The sequence below is a fragment of the Podarcis muralis genome, chromosome 11 (genome assembly GCF_964188315.1).
Source record: "Podarcis muralis chromosome 11, rPodMur119.hap1.1, whole genome shotgun sequence".
Taxonomy (NCBI): domain Eukaryota; kingdom Metazoa; phylum Chordata; class Lepidosauria; order Squamata; family Lacertidae; genus Podarcis; species Podarcis muralis.
The window spans coordinates 42142925-42160572 of record NC_135665.1 but is presented as its reverse complement, the minus strand read 5'-3'; the positions used below and the strand labels follow the sequence as shown (position 1 = coordinate 42160572).

Sequence of the window (17648 nt, the reverse complement as noted above, 5' to 3'; positions counted from 1 at the left end):
TACCACAGCCCTCATACTGGCATAGAATAATAGCTGGAAGAAACCTCAGAGGTCATCTAGTCCAATCTCCTGCTCAGTGTAGGATCTGCAATGCAGCATGCAACTACAGCATTCATGACACATTACTCTCCAGCAGCTGTTTAAATACCTCCAGTGAAGAAGAGCCCACCACCAGTTATTGTCTCTTCCAGGCATAGGAATGGAGTATGAGTGCGTGCAGCATCCCACTCTAATAGTGTAAAATATATTTTGCTCATGCAGTGCAAGCAGGGCTTTCTGCTTAAAGTTGGCAGAGCTCTTCACATTTTGCAGAGAAGCCACAACAAGATAGGCATGTGCAAATGACATGTCAAACAACATTTACCATATTTATCCTTATAGATGTGACATACAAAAGGGAAAGGAAGTATGGGACAATTTTAGAGCAGCTGTGCACTACTGAGGTGTGGGGGAGAAGACAAAATGGTCTCAGGCTCATATAGTGTAGCTGAGATTTGGTAGCTTTCTGTAAGAAAACTACTGTGCATCTGACCTAATTGTTCAGCAAATAGAGAAAATCTCACTATTTTGTATCTGCTTTGTCCATTTTGTATCTACTCTGATCTTCCACTGGTGAAAAGTTTTTCAACTGCTCATACCACTTTCACAGAACCACCAGGCCAAGTGTTAAAAGTTGCCAATTCTAATCTATTTACAGCAGTGGTGGCCAAACTTGGCCCACCAGATGTTTTGGGACTACAATGCCCATCATCCCTGACCACTGGTCCTGTTAGCTAGGGATGATGGGAGTCGTAGTCCCAAAACAGCTGAAGGGCCAAGTTTGGCCAGCACTGATTTTCAGGGTCAGCTTGCTAACACATGCAAATACTTATAAACAACTCAACTCTGTATGGAGATGAAAGTTAAGCATCTTTCCAACATGCTTGATGAAGAGTTCTGGAAATCAGTCTTGTATTTAAGGCTTAAATCTTAAGCTATACCCTGGTAGCCATAAGTGGCAAGGAACTGTATCAGACAATTGAGTGGGCTGATGGAATCCTCCAAGCAGAGAAACCAAACAGGCTGCCAGAGGCGGGAAGCTCCTTCCCTGTAGCTGACATAGATAGATAGATAGATAGATAGATAGATAGATAGATAGGGGCTGCTGTGGGAGAGCTCCATCACTCCTTCCCAGCCCCCAGCAGGCTAGTAAAGATTTATGTATAGAAACATGTGAGCTTATATACAAGCCTGCTCTAAACAAAACATTATTTTCATACTCCAAGTATCTGTTGGTACAGGATCTTGAACACGTATTAAGCCATTCACAAGTCCAGGATGCCTCCTTCACATGTCCCTTCAGCCCTTTATTCACTTTACTGGTGGACCAGCTGATAGCATGGATGGGGGGGGGGCAGGGAGGAGCAGTAAAACCATAGAAATACTTAACCAGCTGACCAATCATGTCAGTTCTGCCCCCTCTAACAAAAGCCCTGCCCCCCCCAACAAAAATCCTGGCTACGCCCATGGCTGATAGGGCTTTCTGGCATAGTCCAGTCCATTCCCTAAAATGTCTTTAGTTGAGGCACCTCAAGTGCTGCTCAGCCTACCAATGATTCATTCTTTTCAAATGTCTAAACTTGAGTCTAGTCTTAGTCTACTTGGGCACATTTTTAAACTTACACTTCAGGAACACAGGGCTTGCCTCAGAGACACTCTGGGAAAAATCCAACTGAATAAACCTAGTTACTCATAGATACTTCTTAAACATCTCACATCTCTTAAGACTCTACATTAGCTCAGAACCACTCCATCACATATTCTCACTACTTATTCTAAAGTGTCAACAAGTAATACTCTGAAATACACTGCTGAAAAACAGTAAATATTCCAAAACTTAATAAAATCTCTAAGTACCATCATTCCAAAACACATCCCATAGTAAACCCACCTTTGCCCATGCCTCAACATAACTCTTATGACACCTTATTTTTTATAGAAGTCACCTCTTCGTAGAAGAGCAACAGAGACAAGCTAATGGCAGAGTGCCAGGACACAGATGAATGGCTGGAGGCTATACTCACAAAGCTGGCATTTCTGCAAAGAATGACTGATAGCACAGTCCTAACCATATCTAATCAGAAGTAAGTTCCACTCAATTCAGTGGGAATTACTCCAAGGTAAGTGGGGATACCTATCCATTCTTAAGGAAATCAGCCCTGAGTGCTCACTGGAAGGACAGATCCTGAAGCTGAGACTCCAATACTTTGGCCACCTCATGAGAAGACTCCCTGGAAAAGACCCTGATGTTGGGAAAGATGGAGGGCACAAGGAGAAGGGAACAACAGAGGACGAGATGGTTGGATAGTGTTCTCATGAGTCTGACCAAACTGCGGGAGGCAGTGGAAGACAGAAGTGCCTGGCGTGCTCTGGTCCATGGGGTCACGAAGAGTTGGACACGACTAAATGACTAAACAACAACAACAAAGTGGGGATACGACTGCAGTTTTACTTAAGCATTGGTAAGTCCATTAAATCAGGGACCAAAATTACCAATTTAATCATTCGTATTAGCCAAGCTGAAATGCCACCCTCTGCCTGGATAGCTCAGTTGGGTAGAATGTGATGATGATAACACCAAGGTTGCAGGTTTGAAACCCATATGGGACAACTGCATATTCCTGCATTGCAGAATATTGGACTAGATGACCCTCAGAGTCCCTCCCAACTCTACAATTCTAGTTGGCTAGCCCTAACTATAACATTTTTAAAAACGAAAAGAATAAATGGTGCTAGAGATCACTCCCAGTGAGGTCTGAGAGGCCTGGCTGAGGTGCTGACTGTCCTCCTCATCCACTGATCTCTGGGTGGTCATTTTGTGGGGTCTGGCATCCTCATTTGATTTACAATTCCCATCATCATGTTTAATAATGGAGGATGGGAGTTGTAATTCTAAACATCTACAGCGTACAAAGTTGATGAAAGCTAAATTAAATTGTGTACTGTATGTACTCTAGGCTGCTGTCGGGTCTGCATATTTGAAAGCTTTTCCATATGGCAGAGAAAAATACTTCCAGAATGTAAAAGAACTGAACTAAGGGAGAACCCTTGTCCCCTTTATGTGTTGTGGGTTATGTATTCAGTCTTGTCAGGGAGCGCTTAATGGAAGCAGACAGCCTGTCCACCTGTTTTTTTGTTTACTAAAAATTATATATACCGCCTTATTGCAGAAAAAAAACTTCAGAGCAGTTTACAAAAAGAATATACAGTAGGATTATTAAGTAAGAGCAATCAAAACGTTCAAAAACAAATTTTAAAAGTTTATTTCACAAAATAAACACGGGAAGGCCGCGCAGCGTGAGGGGAACCTCCTTTCCCAAGTTTGCCCTGCAAACTTAATCCATTCGACCGCCCCCCGATTAGTCGACCTACCTCAGGGAGGCGCTAAAAAGCGTGAAAATCAAAGCGCCTTGCGGGCACCGACAAATTTATAAAGGTTTAACCTGCCCCCCTTCCATATCACACCCCCCAACACACTTTTTAAAATTAAAAAGCGCAGCGTAAATGTGTTTCCCACTTCCCACAGTGAGGCTGTCCGACTAACCCATCGCCGCCGCTTTGCTTTTGGTCTTCTTCTTCCCCTCAGACGAGCAGTGAAGAGAGAACGAGGATGCCTCAAGGGCGCACTGTCTGTCTGTCTGGCCCGAGGGCAGCGACGCGACCGTTAAGAAGCGGCCGGGCGCGTGAGGCGACCCAACGGCCGCTCGCTTGCTGCTACCGTATTTCCCCAGCCGCGCGAGCCTTGCCGCTTTCGCTCCCCTCCTCCTCCCACTTTTGGCTTTTGTTTATCCCGCCTCCCTCTCAATGACTTTTCCTGCTGAGCTCAGAGGAAGGATGACCGGGTGGAGGAGCCGCGCGGCGGCCACACCCCTCACCCGCCCTCCCTTCCGTAAATGGTGCCACAGAGGGGTCCGGCGGGCCCCGCCCCCTTTTCCCACCGCGCGCGAGGCGGGCTGGCATTGGGTGCCGACGCGTCAGAAGGCCGGCCCCCCTCCTCCATGCTGCGGAGACAAGATCGGGTGTGTGTGCGTGTGTGTGTGTGTGTGTGTGTGTGTATGTGCGCGCGACTCCGTCCCTTCCCCGAACTGCCCTCGGCTCTCCCCTCCCCGGCCCCGCCCTCCCACGTTTGAACAACACCGCCTCCCCGTCACAGCTGACGCGTCGAGCACACGGCCGCCGGGCCCGTTCTATTTATGTTTGTGGCCTCTGGCTTTTGCATAGCCCCACCCCTCCCCGCCCCTTTCTCCGAGGGCCGGGCGGATGGGCACCGCCCACCTTTGCCCATATATGGAGCTGAGGGGCGGGGCCCCGCGCTCCGGCAGCCTCTCGCAGCGCTCCTGGTGCCGTTTATAGAGTACAGCCACTTCCGCTGTCTGTTTAGAAGCGGCGCGATCATGGCGGAGCGCGGTCAGCTCCCTCCCCCCGCCAAGCGCCTCTGTTGCAGACCCGGCTACGGCGTCGGGTGCAGGCCGGGCCAGCGAGCGGGCGGCGGCGTCGAAGGCGGCCTGGGCGGCGTGGGCGTCGGCGGGTCGCTCTGCATGGCGGGGCCTTCGTCGGCCGCGGTGGCCGCCGCCTCGTCGGCCGCCGCCGCTTTCCCCCCTGCCCTGGCCGCCGCCTATGCCGCGCTGGGGGTGCTGCCGCTGGGCAAGACGCAGAGCCCGGAGTCGCTGCTGGACATCGCGGCGCGGCGGGTGGCGGAGAAGTGGCCGTTCCAGCGGGTGGAGGAGCGCTTCGAGCGCATCCCGGAGCCCGTGCAGCGCCGCATCGTCTACTGGTCCTTCCCCCGCAGCGAGAGGGAGATCTGCATGTACTCCTCCTTCAACACCGGCGCCGCTGCCGAGGACGCCGCCGCCAGCAACCCCGCAGCCGCCGCGCCCGGCGGGGGATCTAACGCCGTCGGGTCCACGGGCACCGCTGGGGGCACCGCCTCGGCCGCGACCGCCGCATCCAACAACAACAGCGGGGGAGGAGGCGCCGGAGGAGGAGGAGGCGGCGGTGGCGGAGGCGGCAGCACCGCGCCCGGCGGCGGAGGAGCAGCGGACGCCGCTGGCGACGAGAACCGGCTGCCCTTCCGCAGGGGCATTGCTCTGCTCGACGGCGGCTGCGTCGACAACGTCCTGCAAGTCGGTGAGTCACTCGGTCGTTGGGGGGCAGGGTGGGGTGGGACCGACGGGGAGGGCGAGGGCTTGTTTCCTCTCTTTTCCACCCCCTTCCTTTCCAGTCACTGGGTTTTGGGTCACGGTCTCTTCTCCTCCCACATTCTCCAAACATGACCTCCCCCCGGCTTATCCACCTGTGCAGTCATGCCGTCCTTGCTCCCTCCCCGTCTGATACTCCCAAGCTTTCTCCCACCGCACCTGCCTCCCCTAGTTAAAGACACATTTTTCTTTTTCTAGACGTTAAACTCCTCCTCCCTGCTCGCCTCTCTAACCTTGCACCCTAACAGTCTAAGTCCATCCCCGCAGCTTCCTCTCCCTGGCACACATGTCGCTAACCTTAGCTAGCCTTTTCTCTTTCTCTCCCTTTAAGTCTCCTACTGTTAAGCTGTCCTGTTTAATCGTTATTCCGCTTTTGCCTCCAGGCAAAACCCCCGCAGGATTTCCTTGGGCTCCCTCCCCCTAGGAAAAAACATACACAGGATTATCCCAGAACATTATAATCCTGCACTAGTAACTCGTCCCCTCCTTCTCTGCCCCCTCCTTCTAGCTTCTGCTGTCTGTGTGATCAAAATACCCTGAAACATAGTAAGAGATGCTCCTGTCCGTTTTATTTCTCTTTTCCCTTGTCCTCTCCCCCCCCCCTCCCAACCCCGACCCGAGGCATCAGGGAGTGCGAATGGAAGTGAATCAGCAGAGGGAGCCCCCAGGGAAAGTGCGGGGGAAAGGGAACAGGAATACCTCCTTATCGCTAAACAAAGACATTTCTAGGACAGTGGCAATTGAGAAGGAGATGCAATCTCCCACTGGCTTTGCACAGACTTCTTGGATGCTCATGTGGCCAGTGTGCATGTCCCCATCCTCCTAGATTTTGTTATTGGTGGCACTGGGGGTAGGTCATTGGGTCGTAAAGCTGTCAGATTGCTGATGAAACTGGGACTGAAAGGAGGTCTGTCTGCGATGAAAGGGGGGGGGGGAGAGAAGAGAGCTGGCTGCCTGCCTAGGGGGAATGCTGTGCAGGAAGGCAGAACCATCTTCAAATGCTGCCAAATAGCTTCAGGATATAGCAGGGTTTTTCCGTCTCCTTTTCTTGATGGGAGGAAATGCTGATTTTTCTATGAAATAATCCTCTTCTCCCCTGTTTATACTGATCCTGATTCTCTGTGGTGGAGAGTTTCCATTCATTGCATTTAACTCCTCCCTTCTTTGAATCAAAGGGCACTGGAGGTGGTTCTGCTTCACCATTCCATCCATCTCGAGTGGGAGGGCGGCAAGGGATTACTTCTGTCATGAAAGGGTGTGTGTGTGCGCGCTGGGTTTCCGTGTCTGGCTTTACCCATTTCTCCTTTCTGGCTCCAAAGTCTCTGCTTGGAGAAACAGGCAGATGTGTGGTTTATTTCCCTTTTAAAACTTCCTGCTCAGGGTGAGGTTCTCAGTGGAGCTGAATCTTTTTTGTTGCGTTTTTAAAGAGGGTTATGTTTTGGCTGCACATCACCAATGCCTTCAGGAAATTCCCCTTGGAGGGAGGACCTGGCACCTCGCTCATTTTCATGTTTGTGTCCTTTTCAGCTCTCTCTCTCTCTGTGTTGGTGTGTTGCTCAATGAAAAGGGGGAACCAAACAAAAGAGTCTCTTTCATTGCTTTTCACTGCCTGCAAAACAGCAAGGATCTGACAAAGGGGAAGGAGATCTGGAGATTTTAAAGCTGCACAGCTCAGTTTTTCATCTGCTCAGTTTTGCTCAGCTTCCTCTCTCAAGAAATTTAAATTCCAGCTGCGTGTTTGGGGTGTGTATGTTTCTTCACCCTTTGCCTGCTGGCTTTTGAACATGGATGGAGTGTCTTTTTTTCTTTCTTTTTTAAAGTGTGCTGAAACCCACAAAGCTCAACATCATAGTTCCTCCTCCACAAGATCACCTTTTACTGGTGATGTTTAAAGATGTGGACATGTCTAGCAATTCAAATTTTAATGTAGTCATGCCTGTGGACGAGTGTGTGGTGCCATTCTCTTTTCCCTGCAAATGATTTAGCTTTGGGCACTCCTCTAAGTTCTAATTAACATTCCTCAGACTTCTGGATCTGTCTTTTTAGTAGGGGTTTCAGGCATCTCTCTTTTTCCTGGTGGCACCACCAGAGCTGCGTCTCTTCTGGTTTGGCTGGCATTGCCAAGAGCTTGTTTTTGCCTCTGCTTGACTCCACTTGCAAGGGATGAGGAATGACAGGAGTGCACATAGGGAGGGTTTTTTGGCTGATTACATTTAAGCTAGGAATTCACTGTGAAAATAAAGCCAAGGGGTGATAAATAAAAGATGCAATCTTCTCCAGGAGACAGACACCCAGCATGGGCTTAGCTTTTGCTTGCTTTCAGCACTTAGAAGAGGCCTCATTGAGAACTCCTGAAGGGAGGGGAAAAATAACTTGTGCTGCTTCAAAAAGGGGAGGGCCCTTGAGTGATGTTGGCAAAGGTCAATGTGAACAGAGGAAAATATGCATAAATAGAACTTGTGTCCTCTGCTGTTTCTGGAAGACTTAAATCAAAAAGCAGTAAACGCTTTACACACTGGACACACACTTTCATTTCTTCCTGACATGATCCTTTTGGAAACCATCCAGGCTATTAATGTATGGAAAATTTGCATTTCACAGCAGTGTTAAAATGTGACTCTATATGGGGTGTGGTGAGCGACGAGCATAACAGATGCTGAAGTTTTCCAAATCTCAAATATTTTCCTACAGCAAATGTTGGGCTCATTAAGATTTGTGTAAAAAGGTTTTTACACAGCGCAGAAACAGCCAGTGAATAAGCTTCTGAGATAGGTAGGACATTGTGAATCGTCCTCCTCCCATGTTTCACTAGATTTTTGTGAATGGATTTGAGATAATTGGCTTTGTGAACTGACTTTATAATGCACTGTTAGCATTTTATGTCGTAGCCTCCTTTGCTTTTGTTGCAAGTTCCCCTGGGGGCTGATTGGTTGAAAGGTGGGGTAAGTATAGCACTGTGCAATGAGTGGCTTTGCGGATTTCAGCAATCATCTTTTTGTAATCTCCAGACTTCACGTCTATAGTGTGCATTTTATCCACACATTTCAAATTCAGTGAAAGGATTCTGAAATGTTTCAAAATGGTATGGTCTGGGCAAGGTATCTATGAATACCGACTTGTATCCTATTGATAATGAAGAGCTTAGATTTGCTGGCTATGCTTGTGTAAGTCATTCAACCTTTTCCATGATATATCTTCTGAAATCTGTGAATGCAGATGAAGGCAGTGAATATAGGAAACCGCCTTAATACCATTTTGGAGCATTGATCCATTTAACTGTATACTGTCTACACAGATGATGTACAGCGTTTCAGGCATATGTCTTTACCCAGCTGTGTACCTGCAGATGCTAGGGATTGAACCTGAATGTTTCATATGCAAAGCCAGGTATTGCTGACCTGTGAGCCCTATTTCTTGTGTAAGCCCGCATATGTTATTCTAAATGTCTGTACAACCTCTGTTTTGGGAAAACCTCATGCCGAAACCATTGGTCATGATGAAATAGTTTTACATGTGTTTGCCACTTCACCCAGTTTCTTAAGAAGTTAGAATTATGTATAACACAGAGAACCTATTACATTTGTTGATTATTACATCAGATTTCACACTCTGAACTCATAAATCTCTTGTAAACTCTTTCTCAAACAATAAATTGTTGCCAAACCTACTACCTCAGAATTTCTCAAAGCTATAAAGACCAGTGCTTTAGACAGTATGCCACCATATAAAGGAAATACACAAATACTATAAAATTCTGCCTCACTTCTTCATGAATATAGGGCAATGAAAGTCATGTCCATATGGGAATACGCTATTACTTACTATTATTAATACAGACACACATCTTTTGTAACCATGGTTGCATATTGTATTATCTGAAAGCAGCAACTGGGGTTGTTGGTTTTTTTTAATCCCTTAGCATTAATTTTCAGGAAGGAAAACACAAATACTCATCTATCAGAAACATGGGTTTGGTAAATAAGCATATTTCAGTGGGAAAAAATTTGGTTAGTTTCTGTAAAAGAATTACAACAGCAATTTTAAGTGAGCTAACATTCATATTAACTTTTAGTGGTCATACATGAAAGTGCAGGTCTAGTATCAGCAGAATTGTGCAGCTTTGCAGCAATTACAGTTGTTCATGGGGAGAGGGGTGTGATGTTTCTGCTAGTCGTATCGAATAATAGGGAATTTGCCATTCCCTAGTAAAGAGCCAGACCATGTGGAACATCCATTAATTTACAAATGGAACAAATAGTGGTTTTTCCTTTCCGATCTGTTTCCCATGAATATGAATACTTTGAAATCCATCAGGATTTATTTAGAACACCAAGCAGTTATCTGCATTTGTGGACCTTTGAGCAGCTTTACGTATGTGTGGGATAGCAGGTCTTAATATTTCTGACGCATGCATGTTTGGTATTTGTATTTTGGTATTTTAATAATCATAATAATAAATAATAAAATTGTATTTTCAGTGTTTAAGCTCCGCTATCAGTAATTGTTTTCAGACTCTCACTACAATTACATTGTGGCTTACATTTCTATCTTGGCTATTTCAGTTAATGACTATCTACCTTTGCTCCTCAGCATTTAATCATTCCTGTGCTGGATTTCTTGCTTCTGCAGAACTGTAGGCTATGTCATGTCAGTCCCAGTTGTAGCTCTGCTATTGGAGCCATGCCACAGTTGCATCTTGGTTTGCTGGAGCCCTGCATGTTTCTGAAACTGTCAGAATGAAGTGTGGCTGGAGCTTACAGCAGGACATGTTCTGCTGCAGCATTTCCCAGGCACATTTCCACTCCCTCCCTGAGCCTTGCCGTTCTCCATGTGTCTCCTGCCTGTGCTCCAAATGCCAGTCCCTGCTTTAAAGCCGAGAAAACAACTCAATTTGTTTTTCTAAGGGACTGGCATAATTATTCTTTCTGCCTGTGTTCTGATCTCAGGGGTGAGGAATAATTCCACTTCCAATAAGACCTTATATAACCCCCTCCCCCCATTTGTTATGTTGTCATCATAGTAAATTACTTTCCATGCTTTAGGTTTTATAAGCAAACGCTTCCACTCTGCACATTACTATACATGTTCCTGAAGTTTATGCTTATAATTTCTAAAGTAGTCTGAGTTCAAGTCAGTGAAACCGCGGGTCAGTTTTCACATAAGCCTATGAACTGAGAACTGCATGTTCTGGTTGGCATTAACAGCTGTGGTTGCTACAGTCATATGGAGGGTAGGGTTCAGCAGTGCCACTGCTTGCCTTCTCACACCGAGGTGATGTGGCAGTGATTTTATTGCCTCTCTGTTGTTGCCTGGAGATGCAAGCATTGCTCTAGCCGTGCTATGGTGAGGGCTGAAACAGAGCTTTCTGACTCTCCCAGCTGTCAGACTAACTAACAGAAGGCTCATTTACACCTGAGGCTAGTTCTCAAGGTTCCTGTGCGAACCCGCCCTAAATTTTCTTAAATCCCAACACCTAGTCTTAACTGGCTTGTTAATCAGGTTGCTGATTAAGTTTTGTAGCATGTAACTGTTCCTGAACTCTGGCCCAGTTGTGGCATTGGCTGATGCTGCTGATATATTCCTAGCTGTTGAAAGTCCATAAAGGAAGTATTGAAACTAAGATGGGTATATGGTGGGCTGGTACTAGGACTCAAAAGGTAGTTGAAACAAGAACAAGTTAACTTTGCATAAAAGTGAGGAAATAACAATGTTCTGTGCAATTTCAGCTGTCTGCCTGGTGGCTGTGCGCACATGGTGCATATTTTTGGCACTAAGTAGCACCTGCATAAAAACCCCACCCTGAACATCGATGAAATCAGCAGACTGCTGATGATGGGTAACCCACTTTACATTGCACAACTTAAAATGCTTCTAGGGGGTGGGCTGGTTAGAATTTCACCTGCCAGTTAATCCAGTTTTCATGCCAAGAACAACTTGGGTGTTGGAGCGATGCAACACTTGTGTCGTGCTGGCACATAGCCGAGGGAAGTGGGTGTACTTGACCCTCCACTTTTCTGGATCTGATCTGGAAGGGGGTAAACTTAGCAACTTGAGATGCATATCAAATGGATAGCAATGCTAACCCAATCCATCTTCAGCACAGTAACTGATTTAGAATGCTTATGCGTGACAATAGTTTTTGATTAAATGCAATCAGCATGCAAATAACAAAGTTCCCTCCTCTTATTGTTGTTACTACTACAGTTGTTTATATCCTGCCTTTCAGGTTAGAAATCATTCTAGGCAGATTGCCACTTTCGTGATCAATGCCCACTAAAATGTGTTCACAATCAGCAGTCTCAATATACAACAAGTCTTCAGGATCTGTCCCACAGTGGAGCTGGGTAGTAGGTGCTCCTGTGGCAGGATCAATCAGTGTGGCTCTGAATGTCTTCTTCATCTGCCTCCTTTGCTTTCCTGGGATCTTTCCCCGTAAGACAGCTGATGGTGGTTGGTCCTGTGGGTGAAAGGCAGTCCAGATGGAGCAGGCTGTGTTGACTTCTAGGAACTGTAGATACCTTTGACACTAGGGAGTGGCAAAGGTATCTACAGTTCCACACCAGGCATCAGAGGTTACAGCTGCTACCCTGAAACTCTGGGCCTTGTAGGAAAATAGGGCCAGCCTGGGAAAGAATGCCAAATTGAGCAAATGATTAGTCTCTCACAGGGCAGGGCTTTCTCACCCAGGTTTTGCTGGTGGTGGCAGAAGCAAGAATCCTTCTCTGTCCAATCAGTTTCAAAAAAAATATCTTGGCATTCTACAATCTTCTCTCTGGCTTTCTGCTATCTTGGTCCTCTAATTTCTGTTTAGCACTTTGCTCCCAAAATTATTCATCTTTTTCATTACTTGGACCATTTACACTCCTCAGATCCCTGCTCTGGCTTCCTGCTTGCCCTGATATCCAGTGCAAGTTTCTCAATGAGCACTTCCAGTGATGCTATCCTGTTCCTTCAAGCGATTCCCTTTGTACCTAGAGTTATCTTCCAGATCTGGTGATGTAATCTTCCACTTCCTTTAAATCCCCCTCCTCAATTCTCCCCTTCTCTGAAGCCCTTGGCACAGCCTCCAATCTCAGTACCATAACTATAGCTCTACAATTAGCTAAGCCCAGCTATGTGGACATAACAGACTACCACACATGCTTGCTTTGCTCATTTACAAAAACTTTAAAATGTCCATACACTGTGAAATCTAATATTTTGTGATTCAGACTTATTGTCGACCATTCCTACAAAGCTGATTTGGTGGGCATGTGGGCAGGCAGTTTGATATCACACATTGCTCCTCCTTTTTTTGGCACTTAATCTTGAATATATCAAGGATCAGACCTTTAACCCTTGGTGGGGATTTGCTTTTGTATGGAAATAATTTCCCTTACCTCCCCTTGCTCTTGTGAAATGGGTCCCTGTAGTGTGTAATTGGTTTATAAAAGCCTGTTTACTAAGACTGTACTTCTTGCCTCCTGGTGTTAAGGCTGCAAGCTAAAGTGATGTTTCCCCCTAAAAGCAAGATGAATTCACTTTTGAAGAAGCCACAAGTGCAGTATGAATGAACATCAGTTATTTAAATCTATAAAGTATATTAGAGAACCTTGGAATGATACGCATCACCACACCTGGAAAAGGATGGCTTAAGGTTTTTTTTGTGGGGGTTTTTTAGAGTATTGCTTCTTGTTGGAAGCAAGTGCATTTGACAGCTTTGAAATTGCTGGAAGTTGTGTATGGGCAATGGCTGAGAAGGTCTGACATTAATTGGAAAGATGCTGTAGAACCTGTCAGTAAGTTTAAATCCTTGCTACTGGAGTTAGCAATGATTGGATACATTGGAAGTTCATTTACTGAATTAATGTGTTGAAGAGCCAGGTGATCTACCTCTTGTCTTGCTTTAACAGCCTGTCTGTTTTTATAAGTCATCTTCTGTTAATTGGTGTCAGATTAATAACGGATTTTATGGAAGACATGGTGAGGGTGGGGGAGATAGCACACAGACCCAGAGCCACACACACTATTGTACATTCCCTTTTCCTTTGGCCACAATCTCCTTTTGTTTCAGTGATCCTAGAGATGGATAATGTCAGGTTTTCTTGGATCCATGTTAGAACAGCTGGGTTTTAAACATTATCTAGTTTCTTGCACTTATGCAATGCTTGCTGGTGTGCCATAAGGTTAGCTTATTGCCATTTTTTTGTAGTGTCCTGCCCAGTAGGATTATTAGATTCTTAAATACTGAACTGCTACATGGTTCAGTTTATACAACCCAAATGATGTTGGGTTACGAGACGCTGGACTGGTTATACATGTAGCTTGTCTTGCTATTTGTTGAAACAGGTTCCAACCACAGCATCTTCCCCTGGGATGGAGATTTGATCAGTGGCATTTACTCCCTTCCCTATGGATTGGTGGCTTTGGGGCCTCAGGCTTTGGCAGAATAGGTCCTTATAGGTTAACTAACCTTTAATTAGTTAAAAAAGAACACAGCTTCTGTTAGTCCCTTAACCCAACTTCATGCTGAGCTAAACTGTTCCTCTTTTCTTATTCTTATTTTTACTGTAAGTATACTGGTTGCATTGCCTACAATCTCTGCGGGCCTTTCCTTTACGATTCAGGCCAGAGAACTTGTTAACAGCAGTAGCCCGTTCCTTGATCTAAGATAATTGCTTGAAACTCCCCCCCCCCCTTAATGTAGCCTTTGTTTTGAAAGATGGTTATCTGTCCTTGAGGGTAATTTTCTGAAGGACTACAAATTGTTGTGGCTTTCTCAGGAGGCCCTGACAATATCAGGTTCACCAGGGATCTAGGAATTCCGTGCTGGAGCTGGAGATGCAAACAGTATCTATTCCAGTCTGACTCAAGAGTTTCAAATGATCGGTCATAGCTTTTCCACTGCTTGCACTTTAGGGAAAGGCAGCAATGGTGTCAGTTTGCTACATTATAAACATACTAGGCAACATATCTGTATTGTCTATAAATCTTTCTTCCTGGGAAACACCCCTGCCACCCGGAAATGCCATTGACGCTGCAGTATGGCTTAGGTGAACGATTACTTACGAAATGTAGCTATGTAAGTGTTTCACCATTTGTTGTCAGCAGAAGCCCTTCCCCCAAGAGGCAAGGTCTCGTTCCTGGCCAAGTCTCTGGAATGAAGCACGAGTTCAAAGGGAAACCTCTTGCTCCTCTCTCCAGCTCTAAGCTTGGAACGCAGGCATCAGAAAACAACAGAAGTGGAGTCTGGGCAGATGTCCATCCTTCTTTTGCCCTGCTGGATACTTGCAGGATCAAGGCAGGCCCCAATTGTCTCCACCTGCTCTCTGTAGCTCGGAGCTCAAAATGGGAAGCAGGGACTTCTTAAGGGCTTTGCAGTTGTGCTCAGCATGTACACCATCCAGCCAATTTTCGTGCACTAGTAAAACACCCCATCACGTTTTTTTTCATAGGCAGATAGCCAGGGAAAGGTCAAGAAAATGTCAGTATGTTGGCACAAACCATATAATGTTGTTTGGGGACATTCCTTTAACAGAGGACAGCTTTCTTGCAGGTTTTTTTTTTTAAACTGGACTAGAAAAATCCCTCAAATACCATTAACATTAGTTTTCAGTTGTAAGACATTTTTCTGAGACAGTTTATAATATTTTCACAACATTTTTACTTTAAAAAGATGTTTTTACTTTCAATTTCAAACAATAAAAACTCATAGCTTACTACATTGACTGTGACTGGTCAGGTGTTTTTTCCCCTTTCATAACCTAGATAAACACAATTTTTTATCTTCAAAAGAAATAAAAACTATGCGGCATGGGGTTTATATTTAACTTACAGTATTTTCAGTTAATTCACTTGATAATGTGTTGCAGAAGGAGTTTTTGCAATCTTTCATATTGAGTATTTGGTGACTTCTTGGTTTATGCTTTTGTAAATGTTAGAGATTTGGGTACATCAGCATGTATCTGCTTGTTATGTGAATTCTTAACTATTTGGATGTTGCACTGAGGTTAAGCACTATCTGATTGCTTTCCCCTCTTCCGTTGGCAGTAGATAGTGCCCTGATTTGGTTAGAGTGGTTTAGGAGTGTGGCAAACTTATCTTCGAATGCTCTGACGTTGGAAATGTCAGAGTTCTGAAAGAAGTGTCCAAGCTCAAACTATCCAAAGTTGAATGATTCAGTCTTCTGGAATTGATTTCTGAATAGGATATTTTAACAAGTTAACCCTTGATATTACACACAGTGGCGTAGCGTGGGGGGTGCAGGGGGGGCCGGCCGCACCGGGCGCAACATCTGGGGTTAGGGCAAATCCACAGGTTAGGGGGCGCACATCCACGGGTTAGGGGGCGCAAATTACTTGCCTTGCCCCGGGTGCTGACAACCCACGCTACGCCACTGATTACACATGACACAATCCAATCAAATTGGGCATTGCTCTCAATGTGAGGGTCAAGCACATGCTTAAATCTGCCCATTTATTATTAGCAAGAGTTAAATACTTAACTTTGGCTGGACGGTGTCCAGAGAGAACACTGTCCATATGGTGTGTGGGTGTATAACTGTACTCAGATCTGCCATGTGGATGTTCCTGTCACTTGCTTTTAGCTATTGCAGTAGGTGGTTTTTAACCATGAAACAACACCTTTCTGAATTGGTATCAGTACATTGTTAACGGTTTTCTGCTGCTGGTTCACGGTGACTAGAAGAATGCAGATAGAAAAGGCTGTGCAAAAATGCAAGTTACTAGACTTTCAGCAGTTGGCATCTTTGCTGTGCAGGTGTTGTTTATCTGGAAGCAAACAAACCTACCGATCCCACAACAGCTTCTTGTTGCGTCTTAGGCTGAAAACTCTCCATTATTCAGTTTCTTGTAGAAAAATTGTTCTAACCTATATTGCCTATGAAGTGTTGTTTTTGTTTTCAAGCTTCGGTTTTACCAAGAAAAATGGTTACCTTCTGCTAACAAACCAAAGATGCTATGAAATGATTTCTCCTGTATTAATGCATAGCTAGGCAATGTGCTGTAAATCCTGAAAGAGACACTGGTCCAGTTTGCATGTACCGCTAAGCCAAACCATATCTGCAAGTGAGAGAGTACATTGGTTGCCAGAGCAAAGATTATGGTTGCTGCCCTCCTCTCTGTGTCCTGCTGCATTACACCCAAACCCAGGTTCACAGAATCCTAGAACTGTAGGGTTGGAAGCTACCACCAGGGTCATCTAGTCCAACCCTTCAGTGCAGGAATCTTTTGCCCCACCTTGGGGCTCAAATCCACGACCCTGAGGTTAAAAGTCTCATGCAGTACTGACTGAGCATGTTAGTTTGCTTTTGACCACTTGTGACCAAGTGAAGATGCCTGGGCGCTAGGATGGCACCTGACATCACTATCTGGAAGTGCATGCCTAGAGATCATTGGATCTGGACTGTATTCACACGTTAATGCCCTGTCCTGTAGAATTTTATCAGTTGTATTTTATCTCCACAAGCAGAATGAATTTCTGGAAGCAAAATGGTTTTTCTGTGTAGCCTGAGCAGGAACAGTCACCATTAAGAAAAAGAGGCCAGAATACGCCAATATATATGTGGACTTTCCCTGGATCAAGTGACTTTTTTCTGAACTAGCCAGATGATTAACTGAGAATCAGTCACAGTCTACGATTTGAAAAATATGAATTTAGAGCCGTCTTGCCCCCAAAAGGCAACTAGATATTCCGTTTTGGTCTAAGGAGCCATTTATATGTATCTGAATTTCTAACACTGACCCAAAGGGTTGTAGGATTGGGCTAGCCAGTGGTGTCCAAACTGTTTTCAGAGAGGGCCAGATTTGATGAAGTGAAGGAGTGTGAGGGCCGACCAGAGCGCAGACAATGTTGTTAACCTTTTTTTAGGATTCAAGTTCTTGAGCAAGTTCTTGAGCTTTTCTTAGGATTGAAGTTGTTGAGGTTTTTTTTAGGATTTTTACCCCAGGAAATAAACTGCCACAGATTAAACCGACCGGCGGGCCACATTAGGCCCCCGAAACGGACTTTGGACATGCCTGGGCTAGGCTCTTTGCAACTTAACACACATTGCTCTTATGCCAAGGCCTGGCTGAGAGGAGGAGGTAATGTTCATAATGCAAGTTCACGAACACAGACTTAAAGAGCCCTCAGTGTTCTCACAAAGCTAGCAGCCAGTGTGGTGTGGTGGTTAAGAGCGGTAGTCTCGTAATCTGGTGAACTGGGTTCGCGTCTCTGTTCCTCCACATGCAGCTGCTGGGTGACCTTGGGCTAGTCACACTTCTCTGAAGGCTCTCAGCCCCACTCACCTCACAGAGTGTTTGTTGTGGGGGAGGAAGGGAAAGGAGAATGTTAGCCGCTTTGAGACTACTTCGGGTAGTGATAAAGCGGGATATCAAATCCAAATCCAAACTCTTCTTCCTGATGTCTGTA

General features: G+C 45.6%; 2 protein-coding genes across 6 annotated transcripts in view; one reads left to right on the top strand and one right to left on the bottom strand.

Moving 5' to 3' along the window:
• Positions 1 to 17648, bottom strand: part of SMIM15 (small integral membrane protein 15) — a 444121-nt gene that overhangs the window by 66978 nt on the left and 359495 nt on the right. The window lies entirely within an intron of this gene.
• Positions 4419 to 17648, top strand: part of ZSWIM6 (zinc finger SWIM-type containing 6) — a 101813-nt gene continuing 88583 nt past the window's right edge. For all 4 annotated transcript variants that reach the window (XM_028747970.2, XM_077936339.1, XM_077936338.1 and 1 more), the window contains exon 1: positions 4419 to 5166. In XM_028747970.2, coding sequence (XP_028603803.1) covers positions 4434 to 5166 — 733 coding nt within the window. In that variant the 5' untranslated portion in view covers positions 4419 to 4433. The remainder of the gene's footprint in view (positions 5167 to 17648) is intronic.